The 20,498-nt window shown below is 39.7% G+C and overlaps 1 protein-coding gene across 1 annotated transcript in view; it reads left to right on the top strand.

Annotated features, from left to right (window-relative positions):
- The window catches only part of LOC131721857 (cAMP-specific 3',5'-cyclic phosphodiesterase 4D-like), a 182,645-nt gene that overhangs the window by 9,760 nt on the left and 152,387 nt on the right, over positions 1-20,498 (top strand). Inside the window, exon 3 of the mRNA XM_059014949.1 lies at positions 17,547-17,767. Coding sequence (XP_058870932.1) covers positions 17,547-17,767 — 221 coding nt within the window. The remainder of the gene's footprint in view (positions 1-17,546; positions 17,768-20,498) is intronic.

Below are 20,498 nucleotides of genomic sequence, written 5' to 3'. Positions count from 1 at the left end.
TGACATAGCCTGGATTCAAACCTGTGATCTCCAGGCTATAGGGTGCATCCTGCACTCCACGTGGAGCGCCTTTACTGGATGCGCCACTCGGGAGCCCCTAGACAACTATTTCTGTCTTGCATGTTTAAAAGACCAACACTGCTCATCCATGTTTTCACTGCCACAAACCCCATTCTGAACTCCATTCTCATTGCATACACTGTTCCAGTGACTGCCCTCCCCTCCCTCTGCAAGCAGGTTCATTCAGGTCTCAGTGTTGAGTGGCTAGTAAAGCAGTGCTGTTCCAGTGACTGCCATCCCCTCCCTCTGCAAGCAGATTCATTCAGGTCAGTGTGGAGAATGGGTAGTAAAGCACTGTGCTGTTCCAGTGACTGCCCTTCCCTCCCTCTGCAAGCAGATTCATTCAGGTCAGTGTGGAGAATGGGTAGTAAAGCACTGTGCTGTTCCAGCCACTGCCCTCCCCTCCCTCTGCAAGTAGAGCTGTCTTCATACTCAATTTGTTCAGTTACCAAGGAAAGAGTTTAGAACAAAGTGCAAAAACAAGTACACTTTCAACTAATTAAAAGCAAACTAACATTAGTTCCCAAGGCACACAGTAGAGTATACAAAATCTCCCCAGATTATCTCATGCAATCCAGAAATGTGTTAGGCTTGGCAAATAATTGAGTCCCTAGACAGCAGATTCTTGACGGCTGTCACTGTGTGAAACATTCATCACAAGCGGTGCTGGTGGGAAGGCGTTCATTTGCATCGGATGTTTTTTTTTTTAGCTCTACAGAAGCAAGATGTGTCTTTCTTTAAAGACCACAGATCTTATAAAATATCTCCAGGAAATCTTAACTAATTCTTTCTTTTCTGAAAATACACACATTATGGTAAAAGCATGTGTGGTTTTTCAATATTACAAATAATAATTAAGCTATGCGTAAATATGAAAGGCATAATATACATACACACATACATATATCTATCTATCTATCTATCTATCTATCTATCTATCTATCTATCTATCTATCTATCTATCTATATATATACAGTATATATATATATATATATATGTGATTTAATTACGATAATATATATGTTGTTTTTACATGCTTTAAGAATGTTTGTTAATAGACTTTTATGGGGGGGGGGGGGTGAAATTTGCTATGACAGCGTCCGCCACCCCTCGCCTCCCCCTGGCGTCGACATGGCTTCCCCAGCGGTGGTTGACGGTTGTTGTTGTCGGTTTTGTTCTGTTCTGTTCTATGTTGCACACTTATTGTCTCATCGCCTGTGTGGTTTTTTTATTGGTATTTTTAACCTGTTTTTTCGAAATTTGACACGTTTCTGAGAGTTATATTGAGATGCTCTCAAATTTTAAAAAGTCACAAGGATGTGACGACTGAAACAGAAAATCAATCACAAAGTGAATCTGAACTCTGAGTTAATCTTTCTATGGAAGGGAATATGCTTGTGCTCTTTTCACATTACTCAAGCCCTTGCTTTCTCGCTAAACATCTAATAGATTATCTCATAGATAATCACCTTCTTTTCCAATGTATGAAAACGATGCAGTCAATCCCACAAGTACTGTTGTAAAAATTTTATCCAATATGTGTCCCCCAGTCATTCTGCATTTAGTCATCTCTCTAAGTACATTGTGCAGGGCAGGATAGATGACTTGGCTTTGCCTGTCTTTTAAAACCCTGTAAGAAATGCACAGGACAAGCCTCTGAAAGTCTTCATTTAGTAAGAACTCAATTACATTTCGGTGGTGTAAGTGCAGCAAATCATCCCATTAGTTCACAAGCAATTTAAAAGCTTTTAAGATGCTGTGCATATCAAATCAAACCACTGGAAATGAAAATCTTGGAGAATTGTCAAAATAGGCAAGTGTAATGGAGAGAGAATGAATCTGAGTCAACAATCTCCCTCCCGCCCTGTGAGGGAACGGTATAACAGGAACAGTGTGCCCCGGACTGGATGGTTTGACATTTCATTCCAGGAAGTCGGCCATCCAAAAAGGGGGCGGAGCCACAATACTAAAAGTCAGCACCTTACTGCGGTAGGCGATGTGTCAGTCATGGATTGGAGGAGACGTGATTGCACTCGCTACCAAAGGGGGCATGACTGAAGGTATATCAGGGTGTGTGGCCGAGCGATCTGTTCCTTTGTTATGGTTATGGAAAGACCTGTAAAGGACGAGCAAAACTGAAAGTAACCAGGAGTGTTTTGTATTTGTGTTTGTTATTAACTGTTTATTGGTAATTATTAGACGGCTAAGCAAACCGGGAGCTGTCACTGTTAAGCCAGCATCCAACCCGGATCACAAACACTGCACCAGTCACACTTAACTATGTATTCACCACCAGCACGGGAGCACTGTGAAAGGACGTGGAGCCGTGCCTGGGCATTGCCTTTGAGTATTATTATTTCGGGACTGAAACCCTGTATTGTTTGGCTGTGCAATTACACAATGCCGTATAGCCTCCAGCATTAACAGTGCTAAACAGTGAAAACAAATTAAAGAAACTGTTTGGACCGTGTTTGTTGTCGTTGTTTGAGGACTGCATCACCTCTACACCAACGCACTGCAAGCCACTTTGCCACAGTAAGTTAGTGATTGTCTAATTGAATTGATGACTTTAATAGCCCATGCAAGCAATTCATTTAAAATAGTAAGAGAAACACTACTGGATATCAATAAATGAATGTGTGATTTGGTTTTAAGCGCGTTTGAAAATGCTCCCTGGATTTATCATTAAAGAGTAAATCAATTCTCCACAGGCAATTTTTACAGCAGCTTTCAATATTGTAGGCTTGGAGATAAGAGGTAGGAGGTTGTTTAAAGATTAATGTATGTAATTGATTTCTATGAATTATTTAATATGTATTAATAATGAATCCTATATTGCTACTGGCTTATTGAGCTTTATCCACTTTTGACTTAGTGTATGTTCCCCGGTTAAACACCCCACCATCTCAATCTGGGAGTATTTTCCCAGCCTATCTGCTGCTGGTTCGAAAGCTTGCTAGGTGCCATGTGTTTTTTTTATAATAATAAGTGTTCTAATATTGGGGGACTGATTCAGGGTTTATTTGCACTACAGTGATACAGCTAGCTATGGTACTGCTGTAGCCCAGTGTAACGGGGAAGTGTTATGTGCGTGGGTCATCACTGAATAAGAATGAGTCATACACAGAGCATTGGGTGTTAACATGCCGCACAGGCGCACAGATTTAACACACACACAGGGGCTGCCACTAGGCTACCAGCAATGGCAGCCCTAGTGTCAGATTTAATAAAGAAAACAAAACAAAGCTAAAAATAAAACTTTGCCACACAAGGCGAGCGCTAGCCTCATTAAAAGGGACGTCCCGCTCCAGGATCAACATACAGCTGTTTCTCCCGAAGTCCCGGCCTCCCAGCGACTCCGGGTCTTTACCACAGTCCTGGCTGAGCAGAGCCTTCGCAGGCACCGTCTTGCAGGTGCAGGGTTCCGTTGTAGTTATCCTGCAGAGCGGACGCTCTCCTCCTTGATGTAAACACAGCGCCCCTCTGTGTAGCATGGCAGTACAGTCGCCTCGAGCTGTGGCGCAGACACTTCTTGAGGTGTGCGCAGCCTCCCCGGGCACGCCCCCCAGCCAATCCGGACCTCATCAGCTCAGTGTCGGGCGAGCCTATCTGCTCAATTAGTTGCCTGCTCACACGTCTGTCCCAACTGCACACATCCATGCAAGCAGCGACAGGGTTCTCCCTGTCACACCCAGTTACCAAGATTCTGGACAATCTGAATTTTAATATACAGAGGTTTATGACTTGCTAAACTAAATCATGATGAGTAGGATAACAGACTGGAAAAGATTGAAAGTAGATGCTTGGTTGGCTGATGCTTCTGTAACCAAGACAACACAAGCATGCCGTGCAGGGATGAAATCTCCCAGCAGCAGGGTTATAGCGGAGGTGGTGTTACCTGGCTATGTGTGAGACACACGTTTCTGTTTTTTCATATATCTGGTAAACTGTTTATTCAATTGTGATGCAACTTGTTATAAACATTATTTAGCATACATTGTTGAGAGTATTAGATTCTGGAGATGTCCCAAATACCACTTGTATTAGACTATTCATGGCCTTTTCTTGCTGCATTCTATTCTGTCCATACTGTTGCTATATGTCACAGTCATCAACTTTCCATCATACAGAGAGCTGTGATTTTGAATTTGCAGTCGTGACAATGGGGGATGGGTGTTACTGATGTGTCTCCCAATCCAACACTATTAGTCATGCTATACTGTCGATTTCCACCCCATTTCCCTGAAGGATTTGGAGGCAGTGATCGTTGAAGAACGGTCACGTCACCCCCTCTTTAAATCACAAGCCTTGCAGACTCATCACGTTGAATCAATGCTGAGGCCCTACACCCTCTTGATAATGCTGAAGCAGGCTTGTCTCAGTTTCTCTGGTGAGTTCTAAAATGAGCGTGTGGTTTTTTTTTTACTTTATTGTTTGCCTGATGTAAACTTTCTCTACAAATTGCGAAATGGCAAATGTTTATCCAAATGATTTCCAATATCTCGCAAGATTACAGTTTGCAGCAAGACCCCACATGACCAGAAAAGGCTGACTCCAATCAGAATATCACACTGGATATCTTGATATGCTTGAACTGTCCCTGTACAGTGAGTGTCTTCAGTGGTGACTTCAAGGACTGGGATGACATTCAATATGATTCCAGTCTTTGTGACCATTGCATAAACCCATTTCTGGGGGAGTGAAATGATGAAGAAATATTTCACATTTTGGGGTAGCATTGTTCTTGTGAGACAGCTTGCTCATTAAAATAATCAGCAACTATTTAAAATGCAGACGATTATCTGGTTATCTGTTAGCTGGTAGAAAAAGTTTAGAAATCATTACAGTTCTGTGTCTGAATTCATAATAAAAGTATTTCTATGTTGATGACAGTGAATTACAGAATACATCTATTACAAATGTGCCTTTACCATAATGTGTGCATTTCATATAGGAAAATGTAAGCCCTACAAAATACATATTAGGTCAAATTTACTTGGTTCAGAGTTAAGGATAAAAGAAGCAGGAATATAGCTTTTAAAACCTTGGTTAGCACGTCTTTTAATTCTGTAACACATTCATATAGTTGACATTTTTCTCATATTTATGTTTGGATTCTTTAACAATACCACTTGAATAAGTATGAACTCGTAAAGGCGTAAACACATCCAATCGTTCTATAGAGAGCAATCGAAAGCCTACAGATTCCAGACTGAGTCACTGCATTAGTCACACATAAAGATACTGTACAGAACTCTTGTCTTGGTTTTAGATAAAAGCAGAATGCTGACAGGCATAGGGGCTGATGAATATGTAACAATCTCAACTCCACGGACAAAACCAATATTAAATATCCCTATTGGAATTAATAATAAAACTGCCCCCCAGAATATATGGATAATATAAAAGGAAGGGGAGTTGAGCCACAGATCCAAGAAAAACAAAAATCGCTGGGTCAGTCAGTTTCAAATTACAACAGAAGTTTACAAGAAATACTTCAATAGTATGCAAAATATATACAATCTTCAAATAAAGCTCCCCCGTTAATTATAACCCACGCCCTTACAGTGAAAAAATACATTTATATTCATAAAAAAACAAATATGAATAAAAAGCCTGTATAGCAAACTGCAAGACGAGAGTGTTGAGAACAAAAAAACCAAAGTCCTTTTAAAGCAATATAATGTGCATCTGATAACAGCGTGAATAATCAAACAAAACAACAACAACAAATGAGACTTAGATAACGGGGCGCTCACTGAACCCCGAAATAAGCAAAACAAAATGAGACTTATGTATGGGGTGCTCGTTTAACCCCAATATAAACAAAACAAAACAGTTCTCCGAGTCAAAGTAATCAAGCAGAAAAGTAAAAAAGTTCGATCTCACCCAGCGTCCTGGACCTGTTTCCAGTACCCCTTGAAAGTCCTGGTACTGTATTGGGAGTTATATAAATGGAAAGACCTGTTGAAGGGAACCAGAGGAGGTGGCAGTGTCCTTGGGAGAACAGCAGCAAACATCATAAGACAGGAGAGAAGTAAATAAAAAAGCAGTACACATATACACTTAACAACGTTAACAAGAACAAAAGAATAACGAAACAGCAAAGCACTTTCTATTTAACACTGAAATCTTCTTTCACTGAGTTTTATTCCACATGATAGCTCAGAAGGTTGCTTCCTCCTAACAAACCCGAACCCCTAACACCAGAACAAAAGAAACTATTTAAACATAACTAACCCTTTTTTTTCTCTTAATTAGGGAAATGGTTTGATTGTTAGTGCCTTGATTGGAGCGCATATTGATTTTAATAGTCCCCTTTACAGAACCCAGACAATAGAGAACTAGTACAGAGATCGAGTCACTTTAAAATGTGAGGAAAGAACGACTATGAAGCTTTAGTTTCAGCTTTTTTCAATTTCTGCACCACCCCCAGGTTTTACATACGTAATACATAATATTGGATAAAAACAGCGGTCAGACTTCCAGGGACCACAACCTGATAACTGATTCCGTCTCCTTTGATATGGATTAGTCTGTAAATCACATCCTGATGTTCTTCAGAACGGAAGTAGTCTGAAGCTCTTCTTTGATGTTCATCACAAATTGATCTTTCGCCTGTGCCTCCATGATCTCTGCCAAAGAGGCTGGCAAGTCGGAGCTAGCTATATTTTTGCTTATAATCAAGCACTGACCCACTACACGATCTGTGGAAAGAGGCGCCCAAGAGAGAGCATCCAGAACTACATCAAGGCTCCCCTTGCGGTACGAAACCTTAAAATGGAGCTGCTGCAGTCGTGGCGTCCATTGTGTGAGGCTGGAGGATGTTTTAGGAGAATTGAAGGTCCATGCTAACGCAGCATGGCCGGTGACCACTTCAAACTCTATACCTGCCAAATACTGTCTCCATTTTTCTACGGCCCACACGACCGCAAGACATTCCCTTTCAGAGGTTGAATAGTTACACTCAGCACCATGGAGGATTTGAGAGGCAAAAGCAATTGCTTTCTCCCCCTGTGCTGTCTTCTGAGATAAAACAGCTCCGAGTCCCACCTCACTGGCATCAGTGCTCACCATAAAAGGCAGCTCTTTATCCAGTTGCGAGAGTAATGCTTCATTAATGCTTGGCTTCATTAATGCTTCCTTGAGTTGGTCCCTGCTCTTGGCATTATTCACTCCAGTGCCATTTGACCCCTTTCTTCTTTAAACTGTTTAAGGGAGCTGCCAGATCAGCAAAATCACTGACCTCTGAAAGGTGGCAGCTGTATTTTTTAGCCCAAAAGTGTAAATCGAGACTGCTGAAGACATCAGCCCCCTTCAGAGACTCCAAGATGTCATGAACATGGGGCATAGGGTAAGCATCTAGTTGTGTCTTTGCATTTATCCCCCTGTAGTCAACACAGAAACGATCTGACTTTTTGACTTTTTGACTAGTAAGCATGTTTCAGGACATGCAGAAGCTGCTGAATGTCGTCATTACAGGGAACTCAAGCAGGGTTCTGTTAACATTAGCTGAAAACAAGGCAACAACATTGGCAACAATTTCAAACAGAATACGTTTACTGTAGAATTTTGCTGTTACAAACATTGCATAATGAATTAGTGTGCTTCCGTTTAATATGCAAATAACAACGTCTGATTTTAAACACTTGTCAAGCGTCAGCATTTTAAAAAAGACACGTTTGCTTCAACTAGTAGCTAATATAGAAGGCTTTTTTTTCATGTACTCAAATATGTAATTTAATGTTCAGGAGTCTTTTCAGATGCAACCCCTGTGGTTGAAAAAGGACAATGTTAGTGGAATCGTTAATAAGCCTGGTAAAGAGAATAATCACAGACACAACAATAGGATATTACAGTGGGAAGAAAGTTAATAACCTTAAATTAAAGAAAGCATACATTGTTTACATTCTTTAACAATGCAGGTTGTCATTGTGTTTTAGCTGCTTTTGTCTCAAATCTTTCTATAGAAATTAACCTGAAGCCTACAGATCCAAGTTTATGAAAAACCTTAAAACCTTAAGAAAAAGTAAAGGATAAATCACACTTAAATTGTAGAGGGCATTTTTTTTTGTGTTCTCTGAATGTTAAGACCTGAAGGAAACCTTTACCAAAGGGCATTTTTGACAATAGTTCATTATCCAGCCATCAGATTTGGGAAGCTGCTGTGTTAAATGATGAAAGCCTCTGGGTAAACCACTGGGCTTTTCATCAGTATGTGGCTTTGACCTTTTAGAAGGGGAACAGCAGGCTCAAGTATATTCAAAGTGAGCGTTGGTGATTCTTTTACTACAGCAAGTGTGAATGAACCTTACAGGTGCTGAAAACGGGAGCTGAATACAGGGGCTGAATACAGGAGCTGAATACAGGTACTGAATACAGGTACTGAATACAGGAGCTGAATACAGGTACTGAATACAGGTACTGAATACAGGTGCTGAATACAGGTACTGAATACAGGGGCTGAATACAGGTGTTGATATGCTTGTACTGAAGGCTCACAGAAAGAGGTTCTGATAATAAGTGACAATAACTTCTAATTTGTCCTGTTCTCCTGGGCCGAATATAATGAGGATGTGGGCTAGGTGGTGCAGTGGGCTAATTCACTTTACCCTTCATGCTGTTTATTATTATTATTATTATTATTATTATTATTATTATTATTATTATTATTATTATTATTATGCAGTCTCAGTGTCTTAAAAACTTCTCAAAAATAATTTTAAAAAGGAGGCTTTAAATCAAGAAATCATTCAGTTAATAATATCAGAACATTCAAGATTTTGAATTGTGTCCTAATATTTATTTACTGTGATATTCAGAATGTATTCATAGTCTATTTCATATCCAATGACAACAACAATTGTCATTTCTATGGCCTTTCATCACAAGGATCCCAAAGCGTGTCTCACACAGACACGCACACGCACACGCACACGCACACACGCACACACACACACACACGCGCGCGTTTGTTTATAGTGTTGATGAGTACTTTGCATTGACTCTCACTGTATTTGTATTTACTATTCCTAACTCCAGTCAAACAAACTTCACACAGGTTGAAAGTCAACAACAAACAAAATAAAATAACTATAAATCTGCACCCCCCCACCCCCACCCCCCCAACACACGCTCACGCACGCACACAAACAATTAAACCATTACATTAAAAACAGTATAATACAGAATTTGAAAAAAAAAAACAGAAATGAAAAAAGAGATATAAAATGTGGTTTGAATTGTAAAATGAGAAAAACTAAGATAAAAAGTCTAAAGCTGGGGATTGTGTTGCCCATTTTTCCTCACTCAGACCCCTTACTTACTAAATACCCTGGAATCCCTGAATAGATAATCGTCTCCTCTTTAAAAATATGCTAAATATTTTAATGAGCAAGATATCTCACAAGTAGAATGGTGCCCTGAAATGTTCTCCTTATTCTAGTATAACTGGGGACGGGGAGTTTGTTGTCAGATAACTTCAATCAGACTACTTTCTCACTAAATATCTTGGTATCCCTGAATAGAAAATCGTCTCCTCTTTGAAAATATGCAAGATATTTTATTGAACTGTCTCTCCCACAAGTGCTGTGGTACCCCAAATATTACAAATGGGAAAGGAAAATATGTACAGCACAGTAGTTACAGTATTGAACGGCAGTCCTTGGAGTTTACGGCAGCTGGAAAGGGTCAATTACCTTTAACCTTATTTCAGTCAGCTTTATTGTCCTCTTTTATTCAATTTGGTCAAGGTGACTTTCTGTCATGTTTGCAAGCAAAAATAGCCTTTCAATTGCGTCTTCATCTCAGACACTTTCCCTTTTTTCAGCAAACAAGATTACTTTTTTTATTTCGTGTGACTTAAATTTGAGTAAATCTTTTTTTTTCACAGTACACCCACTCCTCGTTATATCTCCCCTCGCTATGCTGCAGATCCGGATGTATCGCGGTCCTGGAGTTGGCTCCCCATTTTTACTGTCTAACTGTGTATGCCTTTGCTGCAATATACATAGGCACTTAAAATTACTGTTCATTTTATTTTGTACTGCACATCACAAACAATATACAAAACAATTAAAAACAAAGCATTAATATCATACTGTTATCAGGTACACATACATGTATTGCACAATAACACAAAGCAAATTAAATATCTGCTTGCTGAAGCGGTTTTTATTTGAGCCAATGGCAGCAATGCACTAGCAAAAGTCACAAGGCAGTGACGTCAGCTTCCTAGCAACAAGCCTCCTATGTTGGGAATGGATTATTTCAATGCAGGGTTTGTGCATTTGAGAAAGGAGAGGAAGACTCATGAAATTAATTGACTGAAGACTGAGACTGAAGTTGATGAGAAGCAATTACCGTGTGCTGCTTTTTATACGAAAAATGAGAAAAAGCAGTTTGCGTAGAGGATTTATACTGGACTCTGACGCCCCTGATAAAATGAAGGAGTGGTTGTACAGTATTTATTTGTTAGCCTACATGTTTTTCTATGGGTCTCTCGCTATATCGCGGCCCTCGATATATAGCAGATTTATACTGGACCCCGACACCCTCGATATATCGAGTGGGTGTGTATTTATACAAAACATATATAAAACTGTATAGTACCTTTTGAGGTTTTGTTTTGAAAAGTTAGCATTTTCCCTTGAAATATCCTTACATTGCGTGTCTGCCAAACAGCCGGTTTTGAGTTTACTTTTTGCAATCCTCATATCTCTGACATGTTTCTTCTCTGTAAGCAGCTTCTGTGAAGGATTATAGCCGCTCTTTGTTTTGTAAACGTGTTCTGAGATGTTCAGAGTTCCTTTTCCAGTAAAGGGTCCCTGGTCTCCTTCATTCAGATTTGTTCAGGGTCACATTCAAGGATAGAATATTCCTTGGAGACCACTCAGAGATAATACAGCAGAAATGGAACAGGAGGAGAACTTGGGCAACTGTGCTTGTGGCAGAAGCACAAACGAAGCTTCATGCTGGGCAAACAATCCTCTGAATAGACGGCACTGTTGTGAATTTGAAATGCTGTGTAAAGCCTTGATCCCTACTTTTCTGTCTCTTCAAGGCCTTTTGATTCATTATGATGGTGTTACCGGATCAATGCATATTTTCAAGAACATTTCTGGTAAAAGTACTTTTGCACAAACGTTCTGAACAACTGAGAATTGTTTTATAGTCAGTTATACGTGACATCACCTGCATGTACCACTGGTCTTTGTTGATGTCCTCAACTCAAAAGGATTATCCTGGTAAAACATTTGAAATAAACATGAATCTATTCAGGCATCTCAAGGGCCCGATTTTAATGACGGAGCAAACCTCCAACGTTAGGGCAAAACACGTTTGATTTTAATGAAAAAACTTTTCACAAACAGGAGCAAACTGCCTTTAACCTGTAATGTGATTTTGGAGACATGCTTTGCCCTGTCCTTTTCCATCTAAGTTGGTGCCAGTGGTCGGCATAACTTTCGGGGCGTGGCCTCTTGGTTGTTAGCTTTGAGTGGTTTCCATGACGCTGCAGACGGGGGCGACTGCGTCTCAAGCTAACCAGTAAGGGGAGGTTTATTTGAAACACAGGCACAGCGATGGCATTACGAGAAGGGAACAGCAAGTAGTGAAGGAGAAGGAGCGAGCGAGAGAGAGAACACACTCGTTCCTATGTTCTGTGCTACTGTATTTCTTATATTTAAAAATAAACAATAAATAATATAGCTGTACTAACTGATGTGCAACATGCCAATGTTAACTTTAGGGCTGCTCTGAAAAATACAGATTCATATGAAAGAAAGAAATGAATACTAATATATATCACACTTCATAATTACTGGAAGAAATGTACTCCAAAATTGCGTGTGTTTGTATGTAATTATTTTGTTGGTCATTTATTTAAGTTTAGCAAATCAAGTCAATAATTTGTCATGATTAACAGGTGTTCCAGATCTTTAGACACTGATGATGTAAAGACACCTAGAAAACCTGCAGGACTGGGGCTCTCCAGGACCAGGGCTGGAGACCCCTGGACTACAGTATCATAACTTTGTATGGGGATTTAAAACAAAATCTTTACTTCTATGAAGCGTCTGTAATGTAAAATTGCAGTTTTCATTATTGTTTGTCCATAAGAAGAAGTAGTAGAATGATAGCGTAAGACCAGAACTAACTACCAATATATTGCTGAGTCCAGTCCAGTCTGTGTTCTTTGACTTTGGGTTATGTGGATCTGCTTTTTGCTGCCCTGCTAATGGCTGAAATCCACTTTGCTCTCCTGTCTTGCTCAACAGACAGGTGGGCAAAGCTGTTCTCCTCTTCTGTTTTGTGCACCCAACAGCACAACACACATCTGGCATTGTAAAATCGAAAGTTTAACAACCGCGCTTTGCTAAGTTGCCTTTGCCCGCCAACCACCCCCACAGCTCCGGCAGTGACTGCATTCATAACGATGTATGCAGTGCACAATGTTATGCATGCATTTCGCCCCTCATCCTTCATACACACTGCATTGTAATTGTAGGACATGCAGACGGCAAATGGGGGACCCGGGTGAGTCTATACTCCCCATTTTCAAAACGGTGTCGAATGACCTCAGAGATTCTACAAAGCAAGTATACTACCTGAAAGGGGGTCACACCAGAAGGTCATACGTAAAAATTGTTTCTGTGATATTTAAAGATGGCCGAAATATTCAAAGTGGCTTTGTTTTCCCTCAGCTTAAGTAAAATACAGACTGAACTATAAAACGTTTACACGCTTGTCATAAAATTACAATACTGGAATGTATTTTAATGTGTTTTATTATGATAGCGTGGTTCAGATTACAGGGATCAGACTACAGAAGAGCAGGTCAGTATTTGAAGATGAGGCTGGTTTTTTTTTTTATTCAGGGATACCAACATATTCAGTCTGAGTGGTATTTGTTACCCTGGTCTGTCTGCATTAATTCACCTGTCCCAATACTTGAGGGATGTGTAAAAGGGATGATTTTTCTTCCATTTAAATACATGTGTGGCTCCTGAGGCGATTTCCTTTCAATAGTCTTGTGTGATTTATAGAAGCTGTTCTCTCTGTATAAATTAGCCAGTACCTGTGAGCTTGCTTGAAATAAATCTAATTTTATCTCTGAATGGCCGCTGGCTTCAACCTCTCCTCCGCTGGGAGCTCTTATTATTGAGCAGGTGGTGAGGGCTCCTGTGGACTGAGTGGAGAGCGTCCAGGAAACAGTTTTGTCAGCTGAAATTGCCTGAACGTGCTCTGATGGTGATTTCCTATGTGGATGAACCATGAGAAGTATGCTCTTTAAAAGTCAGCTTGTACTTGTCAAAGAGATTCCTAATGAACTACACAGAGAAGCATGAAACTGTAATAAGCACGCAAGCACGAAGCCTTTTCAAGGTTTTCATTAGTTATGAATCCTATAGAATAAAAGGACGACTAACTCACCCTCTGCATTGGTAGTAAATGGATAACATTTGGGGTAAAAGTCACATAAGCCACAGTTTAATTATGGAGTGCCCAATTATTTTACATACCTTTTTTTAATGTCCAATTACGTTCCCTCGCCGCAGCACTTCCCCACAGCATCTCAGGAGGACTGAAGGTCATTGGGCGTCCTCAGATCCCAAGCCTCTGTAGGCCCTGGAACTCAAGAGCAGATGTCAGCAAGTTTCTGGGCTTTTGAGGAAAAAGACCTGCAGGTGTCAACCTGAGCTTACCAGGCACCTGGCCAGCAGTGGGATGGGGGTGGGGGGGGGGGGGGGAGAACAGTCCCTGGGGAGTTTTCCTCCCTAACTTGCAGTAGCGCAACAGCCAATGTGGCGCTCCCTCTGGGACCCTCAGTGAAGACCGGCAACTTCGCACAGCCAGGGCATGAACCTGCACTTCTCTGACTGTCTGTACCCAGCCTGCACATCAGTGCTTTTACCACGTGGGAGACTAGCAAAGCCTGCGTGTTGCCTCGTGTGACCTGCCATCAAGAAGCCAGCAACACGCGGCCCAGCTTAGGACTAGGTTCTAATTCGTTGTCGATACAACGGTAACATGCTCAAAACCGTCCACATGGAAAATCAGTGGTGGCACGGATGCATGGAATGGAAGTAAAATTAATGATTAAAAAAAATACATATTCATTTTGTAACTTGCTTTATATGGGTTCCAATACAGAAAGGAAAGAAGTTACTCTTCAAAAGTAATGCCAGGAATTGGGGAAACCTGTGTTCTGGTAATTAAAAATATGAATCTAATAAAGCTTAATAGTTATTATAGTCCTACTATCTACTTGTATATTATTACATCTAATTGCCATTTTAATGAACACTGCATGTATAACTTGTGTTGAACTTAAGAACACCTTAATGAGTTAAGGCTGTTCCTCAATATTACATCCTTTTTGCTCTGGAGACAGGGAGGAGGTAAACTTAAAGCATGTCACAGAGTGAGATGATTCAATTTACAGCTACTCTTGGAAGCTGCCACAGATTAAAGGCTAACTTGACCTGTGTGTGCCTGACTTTTGTTGATGGTTAAAAGGAGTGCTGTACATAAAGATTCCTGCAGAGTTCACAGAGCATTATATTCCTGGTGCCCAATCACTTCCTGTGCTGTAGGTCACATGGTCTGATTCCAACCATGTGGGTGACCTCCAGCACAGGAAGTGGACTGCTATCAGAAACTTTTAATTTGTAGAATTACACTTTAAACATCAGCATTTCATGAATTAAAGGAAACAAATAAAACAAAGAACCAAGAAAAGAGATTATTTAAAACAATATGATATTTTACTATGGTTTGAGTGTACAGTTTCTCCAAGTGTTAACTACACTTATTTCTGAGTTTTTTTTGTATTTTTGTTTTTAGGAAATAGTTAAGTACCGGTACTTGACTTTACTGGAAACTTTATTTTTTTTACACTTTTAATTTAACCTTTTGCACTATATAAAACTATGCATATTGAAACTTAGGGTAACTATCAGTCTCAGGGGTTAAAACTCGCCCAAGCCCTGCACCCAGTCCTTGGCTTCAGAACTTCCTGTGTTTCGGTGTATTATTAAAATGATCAGGTGTCAGGAGTTTCAACAATTAGGCCCCTGCTAAATCTGCTCTGAACTTAGTTTACTTCTCATCACAGGATGAATACATCTTATCTGTGAGTCTGTACATTTACTAATAACGTATTATTAGTTTGTTTGGCAGACTCATTTCACACTTTCAACACCCCGGTCTGTACGCACAGAATGCCACCTCCGCAGTGAAGTCAACTCTTTTGCCTTAATGAAAACCACATGCTGCATAACTATGCCTCTGAATCGAAAATCATTTTATGTTGCAACAAAGCTGGAAACTATATTGGTCGTATGAAAAAAGTAGTAACGCAGTGTGGCAGGGAAGCAGCGAGACAGAGACTCAAAAGCCAGGAAACTGCAATACAAAGCACCAACGTGCACTTTCAATAAACAAAATAACACCAAAGCACAAACAAAAAGGCACACGGGCCAAAATAAAGGGTTAAACAAAACACAAACAAAATGTTCAGGCTGGGGAGAGCCTTCACTGAACTTTGAAACACAGGTTCACTCATCAAACTCCTCTCCCCCAATGGGGCAGCAGAATTCCCATTTGACGTTGATTTTCAAACACAGTGTTCAATTACAGTGATTTAAAATGCATCAAGATACTATAGAATATTCAACTTTATGAAAAAGTGTAAAAATGGATTTAAGATCCATTTCCAGGATATGTACGGATAGTAATAGCATTTTAAAGCAAAGGGTCACCCTAAAAAGTAATCAGAACAGGCAACTCATTTCTGTAGAATTACTGTGATTTAAAAACATTTGCACAGTAGTACCACATGGAGATTGAGAGGCATGCTAAAATGATCAAACTGCAAGGGCTGATTGATCTCTAATCACCTGAATGCTTCAGCTCCTGCCAGTCTCATCTAGCTCTGCAGTACAGGGACAACACAGACATATAGACTTGCTGTCGAGAACATGTACAATTTGAGGAAAACTATTACTTTAATTATTGGTTCGGAAGATAGTATAAAAGCACAAGGTTTAACATTGTTGCTTCTTCCCTAAATTGAGACATTTGCTGACTTCACCAGCACTGTAAAAAAAGACTTGAAATATTATGTTTAGACAGAATATAAATTAAACCTCAATATTAGTTTGATTTTTTGACAAGTTCGCCACGCTTGAACCTTTGAATTGAATTGAAGTTATTTGGTATAAGTCCACATACAATATCAATAAAATACATAAATAAATAAATAAACAAACACTGATTAATCTTACAGACAAAAAGCAGTTCATACAAATAAACTAATAGTATGTTGACCTAATACCCAGGATACCCCAAAACATCAACCATATGGACTTATTTCCACTGGGGTCCTGTTTAGAATGAAGAGACAGCAGAGTATTATGATTAGTATTATTGAAACATATAACCTGTAAAAATAGATGATCATAGGCATTCAGAAAGACAATGTTACTCAATCGGAAGTCTCCTGTTAACTAAAACAACTTCACATTCTTAATGTGATTCTTAATGTAATCTGTAAACCCATAAAATAATAAGTATTCATGGTTGAACTGGTTACCTTTGGAACTGAAAAACTGTGAACACTATTTCTAGCAAAGTAACTATGTTGATCTACTACTCTCTTAAAATTATTATGTAAATAATAATTATGACTTTAGCAATGTCAGTATTGATTTTTATAGTGCTGCGTCTATTTGTGATTTGGTTACAGGGCTCCTATCTGCCACAATGCGACTTTACTAGCGTCTGTGATTCTATAGTGAGTCATTCCTCAGAGCTGGGTCTGCAGGCGCATTTTACTCTGCATACGTTGGTCTTTTTTGCATCCAGTTTTGTTAACTGTATATTATAAAGATAAAGACCTGCATGACTATTTGGGGAACTTTTTAACTTAGATAATTGTTTTTGGAAAACAGTTTAAGATTCATATCTTTACCATTTTGTTGTTGCTTCTCTCTTGAATTCACGTAGAGACAGTGGCTCACCTGGTGAAGGCAAGTCAGAATCATACAATCAGGAGAGGGCAGGTTTGTGTTCTGGCTGTGTCAAGTTGCCAGTCTTCGCTGGGGGATTGCACAGGGAGCATCACATTAGCTCTGGCGCCAGGGAGGCAAAACCCACAGAGACTGTTTCTCCTCACTACAGCAGATCCTACTGAAATCGGACAAGGTTTACAGTGTAAAGTCCTGAATGCAATCTGATGTGTATTGAACTTTTAAAAACATGTCATTGAATGGGAAAAGACAGTTGGGATATCCCAGGGAGTTCTCTGATTTGTAAGAGCTTGATGTGGTTTTCAAATGGCAGTTCTGAGCATTGTATTTATTTTAAACATTTAGTTTAACTTTCATATGAATCTAATTTTCAAAAAGTGGCCGACAGACAACAATTCTTTAAAGAGCAATCTATTTTCCAGATAACTACATATTCTTCATATGTATTCTAGCACTCCCGTGACTCAGCTGAGCTCCATGCTGCTAACCTGGATCCTGGGCTGGGGGCAGTCAGGCGCAGGTGCTCAGGGACCCCTCAGCTCCCCCCCTTATCACAGCGCCGCTCAAGTCAAGATTGCAGTAAAGTTCTGGATCCGGAGTGCTCCAGACCAGCCTTCTTCATGCTTGGAGACAGAAGCCTGACAACCATCAAAAGCTCACTATTAGAAGCAAGGTAGGAAACCATGGGGTTCTTCCATTAAGCTGTCCTGCTTGGTTGTGTACCATTAAGTCCACAAAATAAACATGGCACGAGGGCCAAAATAAAAAGGTTTAAACAAAAGAATAGCTATGTGTAGGCTGGGCATTAACCTTCACTACCACATGGATAAACAATACAAAAATCACAGCACAAACACTCACTCCCTCACTCCCTCACACCACTCACTCACTCACTCACTCACCTCACTCACTCACTCACTCCACTCACCCACGCACTCCATTCACTCCACACTCACTCACTTGCCATTGGTATCAATTGGTCTCAATGCTGATATTCATGTAGACTGCAAATGTACCTGGTGACAGTCCCACTTTTAATATGCTGTGAGTTCTACTGTGCTCATTAGAGGAATGGAGTCCAGTATTTTGTTCTGTTAAGCTGTCCTGCTTGGTTTTTATTATCCCACACAGGGAGTGCATCCCCCTGGCAGATAACTAATAGAAAATCATGCTTTAGAGTTCTGCATATATCTAGAGAACCCCTTATCCACATGCACGCCCTGTCCGTATGTACTGTGCAGTATGTATGTACTGTACAGTATGTACAGTACAGTATGTATGTCGAACCTACATGTGTACATGTTATGGATGTCATAGCTATGGCAGGAGATGTGTGAGTAATATTATTGTATTGCTTATTAAAACTCTTCTTAGATTAAAAATACATTTTCAAACAACCTACAATAGGTAACAAATGAAAAGTTTTGTGTACCAGTTTATAAAAGCTATAAAACCCTGATGTATAGGGCATTTACAGGGTCTTTAAACAATTAGAGAGCAAACAAACATATTGCAGGGCATTTTAAAAACCTCAACCATATCTCCAAATCCCAATCCTATTACACTCTCTAAATACATCAACACTACCAGTTCTGAAACAGGAAGGTTTTCAATGCAAACATGACTCCATACATTTAGATGACTAAACAGCTTGTCAGAAAGAATGCACTTGATGCTAATCCAACACGATTTAAACCTCCTGGAACTGATTTTGATTGCTAAACTGGATGCATTTAGAATATTTTTGTATGCATTTGGAAGTTGCAGTTTCCCATAGCTTTGCTATACTTTTACTGTCCTTTTACTCACTGTGCTTGCCTATGCTTTACCAGCACCATGTCTGGTTTCTAATTTCATTATTCCTGCTCAAGGGAACCACGTTTTGGATAAGTGTTTCCTCCATTCGTGGTTGATGTAAATCATGGTGTCCCTTTTGGTCAGAACCTGTCTAAAGGTGGTAAAACCCATTGTGCTGACCTTTTCATCTGATTTTCCACCATTTGGGGGATGACCAGAGCTGTCTAACCTTTCTGGGTAAAAGAGTCATGTAGATGACCAGGTTTTTATCTATTTAGAATGAATTACACTGTATAAGTTTTACCAACGGAGCTGTCGAGCTCCTAACTGCTAACTTTCAATATGACAAATACTCTGGTTCATCTTTGAATTCCTTCTTTTAGTTGCTTATTTAAAACACAACTATGAGACTTCATTGACAGACAATGATTTGAAATGTTGCATCTTGATTAGCTGAGGCAGTATCCAACATTCTATTAGGTTTATAATGATTGTTAATTATTATTTATTTCTCAGCAGACACCCTTATCCAGGGCAACTTACAATTGTTACAAGATATCACATTATTTTTACATACAATTACCCATTTCTACAGTTGAGTTTTTACTGGAGAAATCTAGGTAAAATACCTTGCTCAAGGCAGCAGTGTCCCCCACCTGGGATTGAACCCACGACCCTCCGGTCAAGAGTCTAGAGCCCTAACCACTACTCCACACTGCTGTTAATATTCTTTTAATCGTGTAACCAACCGTGATCCTTTAGAACCCGACCCGTGATTAGTTTGTGTTGTAGAGGATAACTGCTGTCAGGAAAGGCATTCTTAAATGAAGGGTGCACAGCCATGCTAAAAAAATCAATGTTGTGATTTCCTCCCCGAAGCTGAGGGAGGCTGTTAATGTCCAACACAGCAGTAAAGATGGAAAGCCATCTCCATCTTGCAGTCAAGAGAATGAATCACATTTCCTCAGGTGCTTTACCTCTTAGGATTAACAAAGAAAGATTGACTGTTGAACTTTCTATGAAGGGTAGGGATTTAACATATGCCAGATTTAACATGGTTTTATCTTTACATTCTTACATCAGGTGGCTGATTGTTGTAACTGCATCTTGAAGAGAAAGCCCAACTGTTATTAATGGATACCACCACAGTTGTACTTACTTTTCTGACTTTAGTACAAAACTGTTGTATCTCAGATATAACGCCAACCTCTTGAAGGCTATTAGTAAAAAATTGACATACTTGTTTCCTCAGACTATAATAACATGTTCAGCTTAGGCTGTCGCTTATTATATACGAGAGATCATCTTGTGTGAAAATGACGTGATATAAAGTAAAACACAATTTTAAAGCCTTTCCGCCACTCTTTAATTAACTCCTATTTTTGTAAAGCAGTGTGGAGTAGTGGTTAGGGCTCTGGATTCTTGCCCAGAGGGTCATGGATTCAATTCCAGGTGGGGAACACTACTGCTGTAACCTTGAGCAAGGTACTTTGCCTAGATTGCTCCAGTAAAAACAAAAATAATAAATAATATGTACAAATTAATTGTAATTGTATGTAAAAAAAAAAAAAAAAAGCAATGTGATATCTTGTAACAATTGTAAGTCG

This window comes from Acipenser ruthenus, chromosome 49 (assembly GCF_902713425.1).
Source record: "Acipenser ruthenus chromosome 49, fAciRut3.2 maternal haplotype, whole genome shotgun sequence".
NCBI classification, from domain to species: Eukaryota; Metazoa; Chordata; class Actinopteri; order Acipenseriformes; family Acipenseridae; genus Acipenser; species Acipenser ruthenus.
Note: the sequence above shows the minus strand (reverse complement) of the source record. Positions and strands in the feature narration are given on the sequence as shown.